At 36.9% G+C, this 20,946-nt stretch overlaps 1 protein-coding gene across 12 annotated transcripts in view; it reads right to left on the reverse strand.

Annotated features, from left to right (window-relative positions):
* Positions 1-20,946, reverse strand: part of CTNND2 (catenin delta 2) — a 645,784-nt gene that overhangs the window by 390,011 nt on the left and 234,827 nt on the right. For all 12 annotated transcript variants that reach the window (XM_027681495.1, XM_027681470.1, XM_027681446.1 and 9 more), the window contains one exon: positions 7,491-7,603. In XM_027681495.1, the coding sequence (XP_027537296.1) occupies positions 7,491-7,603 (113 nt within the window). The remainder of the gene's footprint in view (positions 1-7,490; positions 7,604-20,946) is intronic.

A 20,946-nucleotide genomic window follows, 5' to 3' on the forward strand; every position in this document is an offset into this window, starting at 1 on the left:
TCACTTCTCAGTCTCCTATTTTGACAAATCTTCACTTTATAGACTGAACCTGGCTTCTACCAGATGCCTCATCCACATTTTGAACAAATTTCTCTCCAATTCCCCCCCCACACACATGCATTTATTGGGATGTTAACTGCACCTGGATATCTACTTCTTGACCTCTTGCCACTGGACTCAAAGAACCCTTCCTTATCCTGACAACATGGAGGGAAGGATGGGATAACATTGAAGAGACTTTCCTCCCAGCTCCAGTACTCTGCCCTATAGTACACCAAAACAGACAGAAGGCAAAAAGCATTATAGGAAAATAGGGACTTATCTCTGTGCAAAGGTATGTTTAATTCCTCTGTTAACAGCCATGTCTTTTGATGCAAATTTATAACAACAACAACAAGAAAGATGATGATTATTTGAAATTCCCTTCAAAACCTCAGTATGTGCATTTTGAAAAGGAAATATTCAACCTGGAGGGTGCGGCTTGTCAAAATATGGAACCATTTAAATCTTGGTTTAACACAAACCGGAAAGCAACTTTAATGACAGACACCACTTTGGTCTCTGTCCACAATTTCTCAGAACTGACTCCTTGAAACACCTTGGATACCTTACTTCAGTTTCAGTGTTTGATGTCAATTGCCTTTGGCCAGTAAATATTGTCACCATGTTACAGGATTTGTTCTTCTTCTAAAAGATCACAAAACCACTATCTATCTAGTACCTTTGACCCATAAGCAGTAAGCACTGAAAATGAACTTTCCTGGAGAAGTTTTATCAAACTTGCCTGTGAATACTCTAAATTCAAGAACTTTCTTATAATAAGGCATTTTCTTTCAGTATATCCTCAATTTTGTCTTCCTCCAAACCTATCTAAAAACATTTCGACATCTAATAAGTAAGGATGGGAACAAAAAGAATGTTGTCAAATTATTAAAGCAGAGTCTAGCAAGGTATCATAAAAAAAGAGAGCTAGAAGGGAAATAAACTTGTCACTTGTGCCCCATTCTTGACAGATATTCTACACGTCCTTAAGTTTCAAATGACAGTTTTTATTATTGTCTCCTTAGGCAATCTATTACTAAGGTTTATCCATTCTTAGTGGCAAACTGAATTGCTCTGATTTTTCAACAAACAGCTTGTGAACAGTAATCTGAGAGTCTCACTTTGTAAGACATTACCGAATTTTACACGGGCAACAATATATTTCCTAATACCTGTATTTCCACATTTATTTCCAACTAGTGCAATGCTCTGTTGTCAGGCTTGCAAAAACACGCTTAAATTGTGAATGCAAAAATTGGAAAGTTTTCAAATATCTTTGTAATATGCCAAACGTGCACTAAGGTAGATAATACACCTTCAAGTCCAGTCTTCATTGGCTCACACATGAGTAAATGTTGGTATGTAAAGTATCTGCTTTTCCTGTTTCATTCTGCTTTTTTGTGGTTTTGCCTTTTTACTTTTTCCTGTCTTATTCCTGTGTTTTCTGCATTAGTAAACAGAAGACATAATGAAAGACTTGAGCTAGCTAACAGAGAATCTAAGTGACAAACGGCACTTAAAAGCCATTATAAGCCCCATATAAGGCTTTCAGACTATAAGACCCTTGCTTAGGGCACTAAAGAAAAAAAAATATTCATATCCTTACTGTCATAACTTCTCTGCAGTTACTTTGATGAGTTAAACTTAAAACTGATACCTTAATTTCATTAACATGCCTGTGTTTGGTAAAGCTGAATAATGGAGGTAGTATCTCAGGAGGGTATTTGCCAAACAGAAGAAGAGGGAGAGCATCTGTGTTTTAAAGGGGTGTTTTAAAGTCTTGTTGCAGTTTGTGTCTTCAGAGACATATCTATCTGGGAATGATATGACCCATACTACTACTGTAAAAGATATAGATGTACTGTAAAAAACAAAATTACACCAAACCTGATTGCTTGGACATATGCTGGAAACTTGCCTTTCAGCAACAGAAGCTTATTTGCTCCAAAACTATGAAACTGGTCAGTTCTCTGTGGAGGATCAACAGGACTAATCTGTTTTCTTGATGAGCCTCATTGTGAAGAACCATCACATAGACCCCACAAATATTCTAGTAATGGAAATACAAAAAATAATAATGTCTCACTTCATTTTCTTGCTTTTGTACCAACTTCTTATCTCAGTATATTTTTAAAGCATTTTCCTGAATACTGGACTTACAATACAGTGGGTATAAACAGGCTCAAACTTCAGATCAGGTTGTTCTGAATGATCAGATCACAAGTCTGATATTTTAATCCAATAAACTGTCATTCTGCAGAATATAATTAAGTAGTCACATTACTAATATGAATTGTACCAAGTGTTCCAACGAAAATTTATTTCCTATCATGAATATTTTCTTCAAATTTTCCTCTTTTGGTAACAGTCTCAAACTAATTCACTGACCAAGTCTAATAGGATACAGAGTTCATCACCTCTCATGTCTCTACACCTCACAACCCAAAGATCAAGAGATACAAAATACAAGGTGATGCTGCAGTACTGAAAATATTAACCTCAGTATTTCCCTGACTTCTAAAACATTTTCACTGACCCGAACACTCTTACATGTGATAGTACACACAACAGCAGGAACATCAACTACTGATGTCAAACAAGTGTAGGAAATCAGGCTTGGTAAACTGTAACAAGTTATCACAACAAGCAAAATTCTACTCCTGGACAACTTATTGTACCCCACAAAACTCCGATTTCCAGGATTTCAGAATCATAGAATATGCTGAGTTGGAAGGGGCCCATCACAACCACCGAGTCCAACCCTCGGTCCTGTGCAGGATACCCCAAGAATCACCGCATATGCCTGAGAATGTTGTCCAAATATTCCTTGAACTCTCTCAGGCTTGGTGCTGGGACCACTTCCCTGGGGAGCTTGTTCCAGTGCCCAACCACCCTCTGGGTGAAGAACCTCTTCCTGATACCCAACATAAACCTCCCCTGACACAGGTTCATCTGTTTCCTTGAGTTCTGTCACTGTCACAAGAGTGAAGAGATTGGTACCTGCCCCTCTGCTTCCCCTCAAGAGAAGTGCCTAAATGCTGTGTTTGAGCATGTAAATCAGTAGCCTGATTTTCAGAAGTGCTGGTTTCCAGCTATTACCTACATGGACGCACATTAGCACAGTGACTAACATCCATCAGCTAGCAACCCTAGCAACTCAACACCTAGCAAGCCACCAACAATTTTTGTTGTAGGTAATTTGATCATTGTAGAAGATGAATGGTATGGGGAAGAATTCCTAAATAACTTAGCTAAGCTAGAGGCTGAAAACTGAAACGGAAAAAAATCAAAAAGTCCCCAAACAACCCCTTCTCCCTCCCCCCACCAAAACAAACCAACTTTCTTAGAGTGGTCAAGCATTCAAACCACATTTTTTCATTATTAATTATGGTCTGACAAAGGCTGCTTCAGATTCTTTTCTTCAGAGATTATCCAAATTAACTCCTTAATGATTTTGAATGTAAGAAAAATACCATCTTTTTAACTTTTTTCTAAGAAAACCTCTCTGGCTTCCTTTTGTTGTATTTATTTTATTTTTGGTGGTGGTGGTGTTTTTTTAAAGGTATTTTTTTGGAATTTATGACTTCTAGATATACCAAAGAACTCAAATAATGCAAACATTTCAATGAAAACATTCTGTTGTAACACACTCTTGCACATTTTCCCACCATTTTGTTCTAATTGAATGTTTTCTTCCAGCTAATTTAATTTTCATGCTGGCTTAATAGCATTATAACCAAAACTAGGTTTAATAGTCAAGAATGGCAGGGGTTTTTTTATCTCTACTACCTCGAAAACTACAACATATTTTTACTAGGATATTCTGTTTTACCACAAGCCCAATCACACATGATAAGCTTTATTCAAGATCTGGAAATATATCAAATAGTAGCATGCTCAACATTGACAAAACTCTCTTCGGGAGTGGAACAATCTCTGCATCTTTCTGAAGGGTTCCACCTAAGCCAGTCACTTATAGCAACACAAAATCACGGTGAGATAACAGGGGGAAAACCACTATTAAATGTTGTCTTACCACAGCTAATTATTGAGACTAATTCTTTTGCAAGGAATGTTTTCAGAAACTTACATTTTCAAAAACCTGCATGCTTTTATTGCCGTTTTTCATTTTATTTCAGATGAATTTTTTTATTAATTCAGTTGACAAAAGTTCATCCAAGTGTGACTTGTTAAGCTTTACACAATCCACAGTGATCAGCAACAGTCTGACAAAACTTAAAGCTTACTGAGCTTCTGAACTACTAAGCAAACACACATTGCAGAATGAGGTGAATTGTGAGCTACAGCATTTGCTGTCATAAGTTTAATAAAATCTTCTCTGCCTACTGGTGAAATGCCCATCTTCTTAAAAATCATCACTTTTAAAAATCCTTTTAAACATAGCCACGTTACTGCCTTATAAATAAAAAAGTAAGTACAAAAAACTACACTTGGCATTTTCATACATGATAAAAGCCCACTTCTCCAGTCTATGTAGGTCTAGGCTGTGGTAGCCTCACCTCCCTAGGCTACCAGATTCATCAATCGCTAATATTAAATATATACTAAGACTACTGTATATACTTGTACAGCAAGTAGTCTAACTAAGATCTAACACTGACAGCTATACAGGAAAACTGCAATTGCAATTTTATTTACTTGAGCAACTGTCTACCTATATTACAGTGCATTCCATCTATTTCTTCAATTTTCTTGAAATGAAAGATCTTATGGGTTTATCAATTAGACTTGCTGTACTTTTTTTCAGTGAATTTGCAAAAATTGTATCCTCCTAAGGAAAGCATCACCTTCCTGGTCATAAAGTGTGAATAACATATGCATTTCTAAGAGAGAGAACTACATTGAAGAAAACATATTCAAAGCAGGTATGCTTTCCATTTTATTCAGTTTATTATATTATGTTTTTGCTATTCTGCAAAATACAGAAACTTTAGCCTGTTTCTTCAGGCACTCATGTACAAATGCCAGTCTATGAACAAACATATACTGTTCACATAAAACAGTGATAAAGAATATTAAACAGAAACTTATTTTAAAACTTTAAGGATTTATTAACAAGTAAGTACAGTTCTTTAATACAGTTCTTAAAATTATCAGACTGAAGATCTCTAAAGATATGCTGGGATCTAATTACACCCTGTACTAAAGCAACTGACAGACTGAAAAATCTGGCCCTGAAGGAATATACACCTCAGCCAAGGGAATGGAGCAGTATAGAGTGCGACTTGGCTCCTTATGGAATGTGTGATGAAATTTTAATACTCAGCAGGCTGAATAACGATCTGCTCAGAGTTTGCCAACAGAGAAACACTATGGAAGGGAAGAGTTGTCCTGCTTCATGGTCTAAGCATTTTATTCAGCTTTATCAGAAGCCATTGATTCTGCCTTTCTGTTCCTGAAAAGAATGCACTCAAGTCCTTTTTGGTACAATTCCTAGTGAATATAGTCCCCAATCCTCTAAAAAAATATTACATGTCGAAGATATGTCAAAGAATAAAATGCCAAAGAAACATTCTTCAATCTGGATGAGCACTGGAAAGTCAGTACAACAGTCAGACATATATTTGACTTCACTTAATGTTTGTGTTAGTTCTAAGTTCCTCCCATAATGATTTACAATTTTTAGGACAGAAAATTGCTTATTTAATATGTATGGGATAAACAACAACCCCAAACAAACAATATTAGATTATTACTGATTTCCCTTTTACATCACTTGCCAAGTCTAAGGACTGCTATCTAATTGTAAGCTTTCAATGTTCTCTTCTGAACCACAGTATTTCAAGTATTTCTTAAAATGTTTTTAGTTGAAATGGTAGAAATTGCCTGCTCATAAGTAAAACATTTCTGGGGCAAATTACAGATGTAAAATTTGCATGAAATAGCCTCTGTTATTCCAGGTACTAGCTTATTCTACACACAGATTAGTAGTCAAATTATTAAACTTCTTGAATAATTGGAGTGTTGGATCTCACTCAGAGTCAGCTAAGTGACCTTGATATCACTGATAACTCAAAAGTATACCTTTATCAATAGGAAAAAAGTTCAACAAAAAAATGTTTCCTTCCCAACAAGAAATCTCCCAACAGCTGTATCACTGTCTGGAATAATCCTAAAATAACAGCATTATTTAAACATAGCTCAGTATTACTCAAACACTGTTCAGACATAGCTTTCTTGAAATGCAGTCATACCACACATAAAATTTAAAGTCCTCGGGAAATGCACTTGACAAGCAAAATATAGTACCGTACTGCATTGCCAAATATTAGCTATTCTGTGCTTAAATAATTCTAAGTAATATAGTTTCTCTAATGTTAAAAAGTCTAGATGGTGAGAAAGATTATATAAAAGAAGATTTTATCTTAAGGAGTTCTCACCTGATTTATTAAGGATACTTATATTAAAGTCAACTTCATATACAGCCTCTGCTGAATTAGTGATTTTTCTGACTTCTGCCATTTTAATTTACATTCAGTATTTCTCTTACATCTTTGGCATTCTACTGAATAATTATTTTCTACTTATCATGGAAAACAATCATTTATTTGACTGAAGTGTAGTTTGAATTGCTTAAACTGAAAGACAGTTTCTTTCAGTAGTGATCAATACTTTTTGTATTTTTTCTACTATTATCAAACAAAACTTGATACTGGCCTTGGCATGTTATACTTAACATTATGTATTCAAAAGATATCAGATTTCATATTTCCATTGATAAAAAAAGAACACAGGCCTATACAACATGATTTTTTCCTCGATCCTTGAAACTCAAGTACCACCATTTTTCATTTATTAGGTTCACTGAGAAATCAACGAAACACAGTATCAAGAAGCTCAAAAATGCAAAGTCCCACTAAACTGACCAAGAGATCAGTTTCCTTTTGTTATAACTCTTAAATGAACTTGCCATTCTCCAAACAATGTACCAGAATGATTTCTTATATTGAAGAAAACCAGTGTGTAAAAGAAAGAGTGACACCTATCATTATATTTTGATGTGAGTTCAGTAGCTTTAAGTAATTCACTCTAAACCTTTTAATACTATGAATGATGAAATTATGATTAAACAGGTTTACAAAACTTATCAATACATCTATTCAAATACGAAGCTAAAAAGCTTTGGCTGAAAATTACAGTTGTATTGGTGGTAGAAAAAGGAGTTTTGCTGATAATCCATTCAGACTTCAGCACATCAATGAATTCCAAATGTGACTACTATTTTGTTTCTGGGCACACAAGATACAAAATTGCATGAAGTTTTCTTTTTATAAAGCAGGTGAAAATGCAAATTTTCAAACTCTACTAAAATCTCATGCTCTCTGATGTACTTTTTTTTTTTTACAAAAAGATTATCAAACTTGTTCTTGGTGGTAATCCATAACAACAACAAAATTTACTAAAGACATTAACAATTCGTACATTACCTAATGCTGCTCATGCTTCCAGTTTCTGATCCAAGCTTACATCTCTCCAGCTGGCTAGCTACAATCTGACGTTCAGCCTCAAGTTCTCGAGTCAGTCTCTCAAACTGCAGTTCCTGAAAAAATAAATTAAACCATTTGCTTCGACTTCTCTTGAGATTAAGAAGGAATTTCAAGACATAAAAATATAATTTGTGCAAGAACTATTAGCATAATACCATATAAGGAAGCTTTCTTTTTTTTCCCTTTTCAACGCATTCATGGTTCAAATTTTTGTGGTGACACCGACCCATTCCTTCATACATTACATAATTTAGGCCTACATACTACACATAGACCTCTTAGTAGCATTTTACTAAGCTACTTTAAATATGATCAAAAATGAGTACAATTTGCACTACTGAGAAACAGATGCAAAGTTCCATGGATGATCTTGTGGTGACAATAGCTTCTGTATTAAAACAGACAACATCACAGTACACAGTAGTGAAATAAATAAATCGAAGGTGTGCTGTTATGGACTGAGCACAGCTTAATTTCTGCATTTAATGATGCACAGAAGGGAAACTCAAGCAATTTTGGACAAAAGCTGTGCTACAAATCCCACTACTAACTGAATGTGTTTCTTCTTATTCTGTCAAGGAAATCAAACCAGTCCTACTAGATAAGATTTATCCACAGAGCTTATAAAGGTACTTATGAAAGGGGTTTGTTTTCATACACAGAGATTTTATTAAAAAAAAAAAAAAGAGAGAGGTAAACCCAAAATAACCATACAAGTAAAATCCCCACAATTTCTTAAAGAGTTACATTTCCCACAAATTGTAGCCCTAGTTTTATCAAATACTTTCAGGGAATTATGTTTGTTGCAAGTTTGCCAAATGTTGCTGCCCTTTCATTTCTGTCATAGTTACATTACGCCATTTTCATGGGTAAACAGAAAAAACTCTCCTGCACCTTTTCTTTGGGTTTGTTGGAGGCTGAAGGAGAAATATTTTGAGAATCCACTTCTTAATTCATTCCTGTATCCACACAAATGCATCCATTATCTCTTTCTCCCTCTTTTGTTTTTTTCAAAAATGACCTCTCTGTAATGCAGAGGTATGAGAGAGTGTCCCTTGTATAACTACCCAGCAAGGTCTTGACTGACAGAACAGCACTGGAGATTACAAGTCATGCCTTATGTCCACCACGGGCCACTGAAGAACTTGGTATTTGAGAGAAAGGAAGAAGTAGTAGAATCAGAGTAGGATTCAGAAGTCTTCATTCGATCTGCTACCTAAAACCTCTGACCGAGAAGCCAAGGGTAAATGAAGGCATTGAACTTTTCAAATCTCTGAAGTGAGGCAAAACATAACTGAAACGGAAGAAGGGACTGGCTGGTGGTCATTCTACCTAATTCAGCTCTATCAGTCCTCTTTGTTTCTCTTGTTGTTGACATGGAATAACTTCTGTCTTGTACTGTAAGAGGGAAGTCCACGTAGGTTATGTACATCACAAAACAGCCAGTACATACTTGAATGGCCACTGACTATTTGACAAAGCCTGCTTCATCACAAATTTATTATTCAAACAAAACTATACAGAGTACAAGAATAACATTAATAGTCTGATGTAAAGACCAAAGCATCACTGCTCACTGAATTTCAACAGTGAATTAGTAATCAATAGTTAATAATATTCTATACACATTTTTGTAGTATGCAGAAATTTCTTCTTCACTGTTGTTTGCAGATAGGACTATTAAAAATCACCCAGCAACAATCACCTATTTCATATACGCTTACTTCACAGAGAACATTTCTCTCATCTAGAAGAATCAATTGTCTGAAAAGCTGAAGAGACCGTTGATCAGCTTTCCAAGAGTTATTATTCAAATCCTGGTCTTGTTTGCATAAAATAATACCTTTAATGCAAAACGAATTGTAACAGAAATATTACTAAATTGTTGAAGAATGAAAAATCAAAGTGGTACAGTATTTGCTATGCCAGCATGGTTCTATCAAAGCATGCAAGCCCTGAGAAATTTTGATAGTATAAAATACCAAAGAAAATCAAAGTGAGCATTATGTTTACTTTCAAAATAAAAGCAAAAGCTTCAACAGCTATTCTGCTCCACTGTATTTTTAAAGTTACTTGATTCTATCATGACAATGCACATTTTGGTGCTTAGCATAGCTTTTGATCCAGCCAGTTCCCTTCCCACCATCTCAGGTGAGACAGGTCACATTCTTTGCCGTGACCCAGCATGGGCATTTCTTTTACCCACCTAGTAAGAAGATGCAGCTCTCCCCATAATGTTGCTAAGAAAATATAAAAACCAAGGACTTGGGAGCAAACACCCCTGGACTGTCTGTGTTGTTGCTTGCCTTTTCCTAGACAAAAAAGTGTAGCTTGTTGTGTTCTTTTACTCTAGTAGGGGTGCAAGCAACATCTCTCCAGCTCCCTTTTGTCCATGCTATCCCAAGCCAACTAAATACAGAAATGGTCACAGGCCTATTTTACTGAAATACTTCAAAAGTAAGTATTATTTTGCTTTTTTTGCCCTTCAACTATCTTGGCTGTATATCTTCTCAGATTTTTTCTATAGTTTGTATTCCTTCAGTTAATTGGTCTGGTCGACAACTTTTCCCGATGCTTCTGCATTTCCTCAACTAACACCCTTCTGTCACGATTACTCTGTCTACAGAAATTTTTTTTTGTTCATGAGTCTAGTCTCCAAAACATACTTTTCTACTCTTTACTCTGTCATTTATTTACCTTTCTTACTTATTCCTTTCTGTTCCCTTCTGCCTTCTCTCTTTCTTTCATTCTGTAGCATACTTCATGACTCATCCTCCACTAATCTCTTTCGGTCCTACTATACTAACTGCTACTCTAGCAAATGTCCTGAAGTGATTGGTTTAAGGAATTTCTATTGTTCTAGTCCCTTATTGAGGAAACTCTGCTTTTCTTAAGATGTAGAAATTAATGTTTTCTGGTTTCACTCCCACATTATTTTCCTGCCCTGCAGAGATGACTGGAAAAGGGCAGTTGTGTCTATGTTACTCCTCAAGAAGAAAGAAGGGACGTGCTGGATCACTTAGGAAAGAAATAATCTTGGGTTTCTAACGCATAAAAATGGCTAGAACACATGAACAGTAATTTCATTACTAGCTTGATTTAATTGCTACTGTTTCTTCCTTAATCATCTTCTATCAGGTGCCATCAGAATTTAGGAATGCAAGGAAACAGACAAAAGGTGGGGAGGTGGGATATTTGAAGAGACAAACAATTATTGCTTCAAAAATTATCCTCTACATTAAATTTAACAAGGAACTGTGTTGGGTATTCCCTCATATGATGACAAAGGTGCAGGTCCACAGGGTTGCCTTCGGAATGAAAGAAGGAAAGAAAAATTAAAGTAAGAGCTGTGAGTCTGCTATCCCTCCGTATCAAGAATCTATGGCAGAAAAGAAATTAATAAGCTTCCTTCTCTTTAGGAAGCAGTGAGAGTGACTAATATTTGAATAAATCCATATGTTTAGATTTCAAGCAGCTGTCACAGTGCAAGAAGACAGAAACTAGAAATAATATTTGCTTACATTTTATAAAAATAATCACTGAACCTGACTCCATCATTTGTCTTATTTGTCTTATTTGTTGTGTTGACGTTAATTTTCACCAGTTCATGCCATGTTGTGTTATCTTCACAACCTCCTATTATTTATCTGAATCAAGCTAATCGGAACATCAAAATTAAAAACAAATTCCTACTCACTGATTATGCAAATTTATTGTCAAGACAATTGCAGAATGAAGAACAGCAGAAACTACATTGCAACATCAAAATTAATTTACACAATGACATGTCAAGTGCAGCCTCATGGACTGTGCTACAAAGGGCAATAATGCCAAAGCAAGTGCCCATGCAAAAGCACTGCAAACTGCAATGACCAGCCTGGCAGCCCTTAGCACTTGGCACTATGAGGGGTGTGGGAGCGGGAAGCCAACAGAGAGATCAGAGATACTGATGAGAGTAATCCAGAGAAATCACTCAAGAGAGCAGCCTGTAAAGAGAGGAATTTCATGACAACTTTACCAAATTGTTTTGACAAAGAGTATTTATCTGCTAGGGCCTGAAAAAATTTAGGTATTTCTCCACTACTGTGGTGAGGTTTTTTTTAAAAAATATTCATTATTCCATAGATGGCAATTGGATGTACTTGCTTTTTCAGCACGAGTTTGGTGTTTTATCTATCCTCTGCAGCCATCAAAGCTTCAAGCAATATAAAACTTGAGTTCAGGTCATAACATTTCACAGTGGTCCAGACACTGAACAAGCACAGTGGAAATCTGTAAAGCCTTCAGACAAATTAGGAACTCCTGAGCTCAGGGCATACCAAATCAGAGGGTATTTCATTATTTTTTATGCTTTATATCTGCTTGGTCATCTGCATTGACCCATTTGAATTTTTTGGAAGGCTAAAATAGGTCAAAAGAAATTTGGCTGATATTTGGAGCTTGTCTCACTTTACTCTGTCCTTTATAATCTTAGAGTAATCCTTCAATCCTTTCACACAGATATGTGAATTGATGATGAGCAAAAGACACAGCAAAATCAGTAGAGACAGTAAAAAAAAGCCAATTTAAAAAAAAAAAATCTAAATTTAAGCTGAAGAGCTTTGCAAAGTTACTGGATTCCCAAAAATCTTTAGGCTATAATATAAAAAGAGGAAAAGCATTTAGCTTTTGGTTGCAAATATGCTATACAAAAACAAATTGGAGCAATGGTGATCATTTAAATCTTCAAATACAGACAAATAACAGCACTGAGGTAGGGTTGGGAATCCCTGGTGTGATAAATAAAGAAAGCCTGATTACAGTTACACAAACACATAAATCATCTCCCGGATTGAAGTATTTCCAAGGAGTATCGTAAAACCCACAGAACTACACAGGCTGTAGAAATGTACACTATTGGCTCTATCTTGTTGTAACCTGTTAAACAAGAAAAAAGTACCTCAATTAATGTCACAAGTAGTATGTGTATATTACTTTGGCATCATGCCTAATTCCATATACTGCGCATCTATAAACTCCAAGAGAATGCCACTACTTAGAGTGGTATTGATAACAAACTATTCTTAACCTATTGTACCAAACACACATGAGTAGCTAAAACTGGAGCATGTACTTCTTGAGGAAAACAGGAAAACCTAGGAAAGTTTAACTTGGCAGAAAACTAGGGATAGATAGCATCAGACACAAACCAAACCTGACAGCCCATCCTGTAACTAGAAGGAAAACAGAATGTCTTGATACTTTCAAACAGTACAAAAACATCACTAGCAACGCCCCTATCCATCTGACAATAAATGTTGTTCAGAAGCTTCAAAACTGGGCTTTATAATGTACGACTCACTACCCTCCACTTTTTCCATTATTGGACTGTTTTCATTTGCTCTGTTCTTATTCTTTTTCACTGGATTGTTTCTTTCTTGCATTGTTTCTTTCTTGCATTTCACTGAGTAACACGGAGATCATGGAAAAAGCTCCCAAAAAAGGTAATCAGATAAGAGAGAGCTGGCAAATCAGAAACTCAGTTGTGGGTATGTATGTTGTTGCAGAATCTTAATGGAGCAATGACTGTACAAGTTTCCAGGTAACATCAACCCGAAGGAAGCAATTCATACATTGGAGGGCAGGAATACCATTCAGAGGAAGTTTAACAAGTTGGAGGAATAGGCCAACAATAGTGTCATGAAGTTCATGAAAGGAAAATGAACAGTCCAGCACAGAGGATGGAATCCCATGTAACAGAAGAGCATCTCCACAGGATCTGGGTTTTGGTGGACACCAAGTTATTACTCAGCAGTGCATTCCTATGGTAACAATGGCCAATTGCTTATTTCACTGCACTAACAGGAAAGCTGCTAGCAGAACAGGGAAGCGATTGAAGTAACTATTCACTTTTATTTGGTAGTCCTGAAGCTGCATCTCGAGCGCAGTTTTGGACAACCAGGGCAAGACACAACAAGATTTTGGAGCAAGACCACCAGAGGGCCACAAAGACAATTAGAAGATTCAAGTACACATTGTACAAGAAGAAGCTGAAAGAATTTGATTTGTTTAGCATGGAGAAGAGACGGTCTAGGGAGAATCTATTTCATAGAATCATTAAGGTTGGAAAAGGTCTCCAAGATTTAAAGTCCAACCTTTTACTGAACACCACAATGTGAACGAGCTCATAGCACAGAGTGACATGTCCAGTCGTTTCTTGAACACTTCCAGAGAAGGTGACTCTATTTTATGCTTAACCACACTGTTCAGTGAGAAAATGCTTTCTGATGCCCAGTCTGAACCTCCCGTGGTGCAGTTTGAGACTATGTGCTCTTGTCCTCTCACTAGTTGCTGAAGAGGCCGACCCCCATCTGGCTACAACTTCCTTTGAGGTAGTTGTAGAAAGCAATGAATTCTCCCTGAGCCTCTTTTTCTCCAGGTTAAAGAACCCCAGCTCCCTCAGCCACTGCTCATATTACTTTCTCTCTAGACCCTTCACCAGCTCCATTGCCCTTCTCCAGACTCACTCCAGCACCTCAATGCCTTTCGTGTAGTGATGGCCCCAGAACTGAACACAGGATTCAAGGTGAGGCCTCACCATTGCTGAGTACAGGGCGACAATCACTCTCCAGGTCCTGCTGGCCACACTGTTCCTGATACAGGCCAGGATGCCATTGGCCTTCTTGGCCACCTGGGCACACTGCTGGCCCATGCCCAGTTGCTGTCAACCAAGACCCCCAGGTCCTTTTCCAGTGGGCAGCTTTCCAGCCACTCTGCCCCAAGCCTGTAGTGACACACAACCTGTGGTTGTTGCAGACTTTTACTTCTTAATTGAGGACTATAGTGAACACATCACCAGGCTCTTGTCAGTGGTATGGGGCAAACAGACAAATGCAACAGTGGCAAGTGGCAATGAAGTAAATTGTAATTGCATATAAGAAAAAAACCCACACCCACAACCAAAAACAAACTCACAAACAATAAATACAGTAATAAAAAAAAAAACCAACCCCAAAACCAAACAACACAGCAAGAGTGGTGAAACACTGGAACAGATTGCCCAGGTAGAATCTCCATTCTTGGAGATTTTAAAAGTCAACTGCTTGGAGTAGAACTTCAGAGGTCTCTTTTAACCTAGTTTTTCCATGATCCTGGAACTGATGAGTTCTGGATATTTTTTCAAGTCCTTATACAAATGCTATTGGTTAGAAATCTCTGGCTACCAAACTCTCTGATGGATGATGCTTACATAAAGGCATATTTGACTTGATGTAAATGCTACTAATTTATCAGCCTGAACCTGTATTTCTCTAGCTTATTCCTTCACCTGATCTGATTGTTTTAGCAATCCCCTGCTTCTCTACAAGAGGTTAGTATGGCATCTATTATGCATATGGAATATTTATGGAGTAAAGAATGGCTGGCTGCAGTGTTTAAAAATAAACATTCTTTCTTTTTTCATGTAAGATTGCTTCAAGGAAGTCCCTCTCATGCCTTTAACAACTTTTATAGAAATCAGACCCTATTTTATTTTCTATTTTTAGGACTCTGATACAAATGTGGTAACAATTGCATTCCATTGCATGTTTTAGCTCTCCAGGCACACTGCCCTGTTCCTCTGTGAGTTACAGTGAGCTTTGCTCTCTGAAGGCTCAGTGCCCAACTGCCTGGACTTCTGTTCCTGGGGAAATTGCATTGTTTCTTCTCCATCATAATCACTGAAGTTATTCAAATTATCTCCATTTTTCTCTTACAAATTGTTTGGTCCTTTTTTTATCTTTTTTTTTTCCTTTTCTCTGTTTTGCATTCAGCTTTAATCTTTTAGTTAACTCCTTTCTCCTCCTTCTCACTAGTTTTTGCACCCCTTGCCAACACTCCTGATGGTTTATCATCCACCATGATTGCTGTGTTATTCCAATTCCTCTCATGCAAACTACTTCAGTCCACAAAGCAATAAACTGTAAGTAAAACCTCGGAGCATTAGGACAGGATTTAGAACTACTATGAGCTTTCTAATGTCATAGTTTTGCTTCTCTACCCTCCGCAGCAGCAATGTAAGGAGGATGTAAGATAAACTGACTTTCTAACTTACTAGCTTTGACTTTCTTTAGGGTTTATTGTTATTATTTATAAAGCTCAATGTGGAAACAAAACAAGACCTCAGAGATAGTGGATCTTCTCCAAGGAGAGCAAAAGAAATAGAACTGAAGTAACAGACAGTAACATTCTTCAATGTTACACTGGCCCAAGCTCATAATTCTCATTTACTTCTCAGTTGTCAAAGCACAAAGATTTACTATGTCTAAGTGGAAAAGGGTAATTCCATTCAAGTAGCAGTTTTTGGAGCCTGACTTAGCATGTTCAGCATATCTAATATATCAGACGCAACCATGGACTGATGCTTTTTACCTTGATTTTCCAATACATATCTGTAGAGTAATTTTGCTCTGCAAAGAGCAACACAGTCCTGATGCAGATGGAAGATGCTTAATTATACTACATTTATATGGTTTAAAGACATGTAAAAAGCTAAGAAATTTAAACACCAAGGTCTCAAAATGCAAAATTTCTAAAAATGTTCTACACGTTGAAGTGCTAAGAAAGCCTTTTTTGGTCCTCAGCTTCTGGTCTCCCTTTCTTATTTGATTGGATCTGTGCTCTGTTGGGTAATACACCAAGATGCCAGCAATAGCTACAGAGGTGTCAGTACACACACCACCATATGTGGATACCAGTAACACACACCACTTCTTGTGCAGTCTATCTACATGTTTAGAGATCTGAAGTCTTCTCCACTATTTGATTCACAGAGTTCTCCAGTTCCCTATTTATATGCCTCTGAACTACTTGTCCCTTCCAGAGTTGTGAAGATACATGTCATCCTAGGCATTGCATACAGATGGTGAGCCAGTATTATAAATCATTAGCTTTACACTTGTCCAGAGTAGTCTAAAAGAAGAGAGATATCTAGTCCCTTCCTCTTCTCCTGCTTGCATTGGAGAAATTATTCTGGTGAACTATTTTCTCTTTTGATTTTCCTTGCCTTATAAGAGAGACTGATTTCTCAACCCATACATAGACTCTCAGTGCAGCATATCCAAGAATAGACTCCAAAATTTGAAATTTTGCTTAAATTTCTGAATTAATTAGGATACTAGATCTGAATATTGCCATGAGTAGCTATCAAAAACCTAGTCATTAGCAAGTCAGTAAGGGATCCAGAAGTTATCTAACAAAGCAAGATGGGTTTTTTTTTTTAAGGACAACCTAGCACATGCCAATTAATACCTATAGGATTTTGCTTTTTTTTTCTTACAACTAGAAAACATAGAAGGGTGATTTTCTGCACACTTGAGAGACACAGTTTGCTACACTAAATGAATGTGGATGGACTTTCAAATAAATTGAGGATTACAACAAAACTGTAAGGAAATTCAGTTTGAATATAGGGATATTCATAAACAAAAATTCTAGTATTCTAGCAGACAGTACATTGATTAGTCAAATAATTCACTTATTTCCACTACTGTTAAGTACTAAAGAAGAAAATCTAGACTTACAAACAGCACGGGCTAAAAAAATTTGCACTTGAGTACTGCAAACCATTGAGATTTGCACATTTTCTCTCACAGATGATTCTGTGGCAGTAGCAGTTAACGTTAACAGTTTCTGAATATTTCCTCTTTTATTACATCTTTTATTACAAAGAAGAGAACTAGTAAAATAATTAGGCAATTCATTCCTTTTCTGGCTACCCTACAAAAATATTTCAGGAAATTCCCAGCAGGTTCATATTGTTCCTTTTGAAAGAGAAAAGCAATTAGTAATGAAAATGTTAAAGAAGTATCATTATGATCTTATTCTCCTAATTTCTGGTATGAATAGCTCATCTTTTGAACACATTCAAAAGCTTTTCATAATGAAATTACAGTCTAAAAATTACCTGTTTGAAAACAAATAGTAAACATGTAGTTCAGGATAACATTTGTAGTATGGGCAAAGACAGTTGGGAAAGAGCTTAGAACCAAGTTAAATAAACAATCATAAAAATGAATAAAAATGCCTTTTATGGGTTGACATATGGGTTGATGCAGTATGAGGTTACCAGAGATATATTTTGAAAGATGGGTACAAAATGTGATAGTTCTGGGAGTCTTCAATTATCCCAATAGACTATACACTCAAAAAAAAAAAAGTGACAGAAAGACATAGCATGTAAGCTGAATTTTGGATACTAGATACACAGCTGCTTAGGATGCCCACAAGAAAAGATGAAGTTTTTGACTTGGTCAAGACAGTTGACAGTCTTCTCATCTTGCAGCTGAGAAGCCACTCAGAGAGAGATCATGCTGTCCTTAAATCCAACATCCCCACAGAAGGCAGAACATCTACCAGTTATGAGACACATAGAAAGATAAAATATATAGGAGAAAAAAAGCAAAAATTTTCTTTAAAGCTAAGAGTGAAGTCCTCATAGACAGTAGGGAAACTAATTGTTGGAAGTAGATGATGAAAGCACAGAGTCAAGGCAGTGTGCTAAGAAAAGGTTAAGACTTAACAAAGAAAACTAATAAAAAATACTTTTTCTGAAAGTTGAAATTGTCTTCAAATGAAGAAAATAAAGGAACATAAATTCTGACAGGTTAAACATAATAAGACAAGACAGCATATTATGATTCTAAGGGACAAATAGCCAAAAGTATCAAAGCAAACAAGAAATATTTCTCCAAATGCATCAGGAGCAAGAATCTGTCTGAAGAGTTTGTAAAGCCACTGAGTGATCAGGATAGAAATGGATTCATTGAAAAGAAACCAGACTAATCCTTCAGGAAAATTTTTACTATTTCATGGGAAATTCCCATGTCAAGAACTCACTGAGGGAGTCTTAGCAGAGGATCTGCCTGAAATTGAAGTGAATAGGTCATGAAACAAACTGACAAAACAAACAGTAGCAAATTGAAGATCAGATAGTATTTGTTCAATAGTTCTGACGAACTAAGAAACACACAGCTTAAAACTGATGTAGTACCTGAAAACTATAAGACATTGAATAAAATGCCAGTTCCAGGGAGATCTAGAAGACTACAAAGCAGCAAGCCAGATAGTGTTATGGGGCAAATTACTGGAGCCTAAAAGACAGAACAGAATTAGTGGACTCTGACATAACATGAACTAGTTATCCACAAGGTTTCTGTATAGATAAGTACTTTCCTAAATAGGAGGTCAAGTTTAGAAATAAATGGTAAATTCTCCCACTTCAAGATGTCCACCAGTGAAGTTCTAATTCTGTGTTCCACTCAGCTTAATATGTACAAAAATTACTTGAAACAAGGAGTGAACAGGGTAATCAAGTTTGGCAACAATAAAAAATTACGCAGGACAATAAGACCGAAGTGCAATAAGAGAGAACTTTAGAAGGATGTCTGAAAAAGCTGGACACAAAGTGGGGGATTAAATTCCCTGTACATAAGCAGGTGATCCTCACAGAGCAGAACTAATACCAACTTCATATGCCCTTAAACAGCCTGGAAACTCTTTCATGAGTTGCATATTTTCTCTCAGAAACTTAAGGCTGACAGGTCTGTAGCTTCCTTGTTCTGCCTTTCTGCTCTTCTGTAGATGGCTGTAATATTTGGGGTTTTGCAGATATATGGGATTTCCCCTTACTTCTGTGATCCTTAAAAGATGTTAAGGAGGAGTTTTGTGATGATGTCAGACAACTCAGCATCCTCAGTTGCATCCTAGAAGGTCACATAGGACCTGTACCTGTCCAGTTGGTACAGATGGTCTCTCACTTGATCCTTCTGTACCATCAGTGGTTTGCCATTTGCATTGCTCTTGCTTCTTGACACAGAGTTTTGGGGCCTGACATTACTTGTGAGGATGGGTTGAGCGCCTCAGCCTTTCCTGTGCCATTCTTGATGAACTTGTTGTCATCAAGATCTACATCTTTCTTGTACTTCCACTTACTGCTAACATGCTTGCAGAAACTTTTATGTTTTTCTTGTTATCTCTTCCTACTTTGAGTTCCAGCTGAGCTTTTGCCTTTCTAATTGCATCTCTGCACACTGAAGCAGTACTTCTATATTCCTCACTGTGACTTTTTCCCCTTTTGCACTGCTCTAGTGCTCCTTTTCTCATTTGAGCTCTCTTAGTAGCTTGGTGCTTTTCCAACTGATTTCTTTTTATGTCTGCTCCTTTTCCTGCTAAGGGGGATAGACTGCCCTTGTGCTTCAAGAAGCAGCTGTACTGGGAAATCTACCAAAATTCCTCAGTTTATTTGTCCTGTAAGACAGGTTTCCATTGGATCCTTCGTAGCAGTTCCCTGAATGAGTTGAAATCTACTGTTCTGAAGCCCAAGTCTTTATATGATCACTTAAGCCCTTGGCCTCAATGCTCCTACAGTCTCTGCAGGTGCTGTTGATATTCATATCTTCAAACGGTGTTTATTAATAAGCATTCAGTCCAGAAGAACACTGTTCCTACTTGGCCTGTCCAAGACCACATGAGGAAGCTGTCCCCAGCGCACCCTGGAAACGTCCCAAATTGCTTATTCAGCACTGTGTTGCTTTCCTAGTAAGTATCAGTATCAGTAAGTATCTCTCCCTTTTGAGAACCAGAGCCTGAGGTCTCTTGGAGGTGTAGGCTTCATCCACCTGATCCTGGTCTGATAGCTGACACCATGAGATCTCTCTCAGTGGCTCTGATTTTGACCCAGAAGCACTCTACAGACTTGAAAACAGGTAAAAGAAGATGGTTCTTTATGTGACAGGCATGCTTTTGATGGCTACTAAATTCCTCATAACTTCACTGGGTCATGAAAATCTGGAAACAGGTGGCTTTTGAGTATTACAAGACTACCATATATTCTGGTCCTGTTCTTACTCTTTAGTCATTATATACTTATGGTCACCAGTGCAGACAATTTGTCTGACAAACAATGGTCATTTTTACTAGCTAAACATACATTTATTATCACAAAAAAGATACCAGAAAGCATAGCGCATCAGGTTTTTCTACGTAAAAACAGATTTTCATCCATAAAATATCCAGACTGGGAAACCAGATAATTCTTTCAATAAAACACAAAATAGTTTTGCTATTGAGTTCTCAAACAAACAAAAACACTCTAGATTTGTACTACTCATTGTAAGAAAAACAATGAATGGAACAGAAGAATTATATATACTGGACTTGATTTGTGGTTATGGCTCTGTGAGATCAAACACACAAGCAATGCTTACTGCACTCCAGAATTACTGTGCCTCACTGAGACAATTGTGCTGTTTCCACTATTACAGAATAGATTTCAGTTCCAAGACTAGTTAGGTGCCACCAAAATGCTGCTCAGGAAACTGTCAGTAGACTAAAATGGACTGACGTATCTCTACAGGGATGTTCCTTACAGGAGCAATAT

Source organism: Neopelma chrysocephalum, unplaced genomic scaffold (assembly GCF_003984885.1).
Source record: "Neopelma chrysocephalum unplaced genomic scaffold, ASM398488v2 Primary Assembly neopelma1_22b, whole genome shotgun sequence".
Classification (NCBI taxonomy): domain Eukaryota; kingdom Metazoa; phylum Chordata; class Aves; order Passeriformes; family Pipridae; genus Neopelma; species Neopelma chrysocephalum.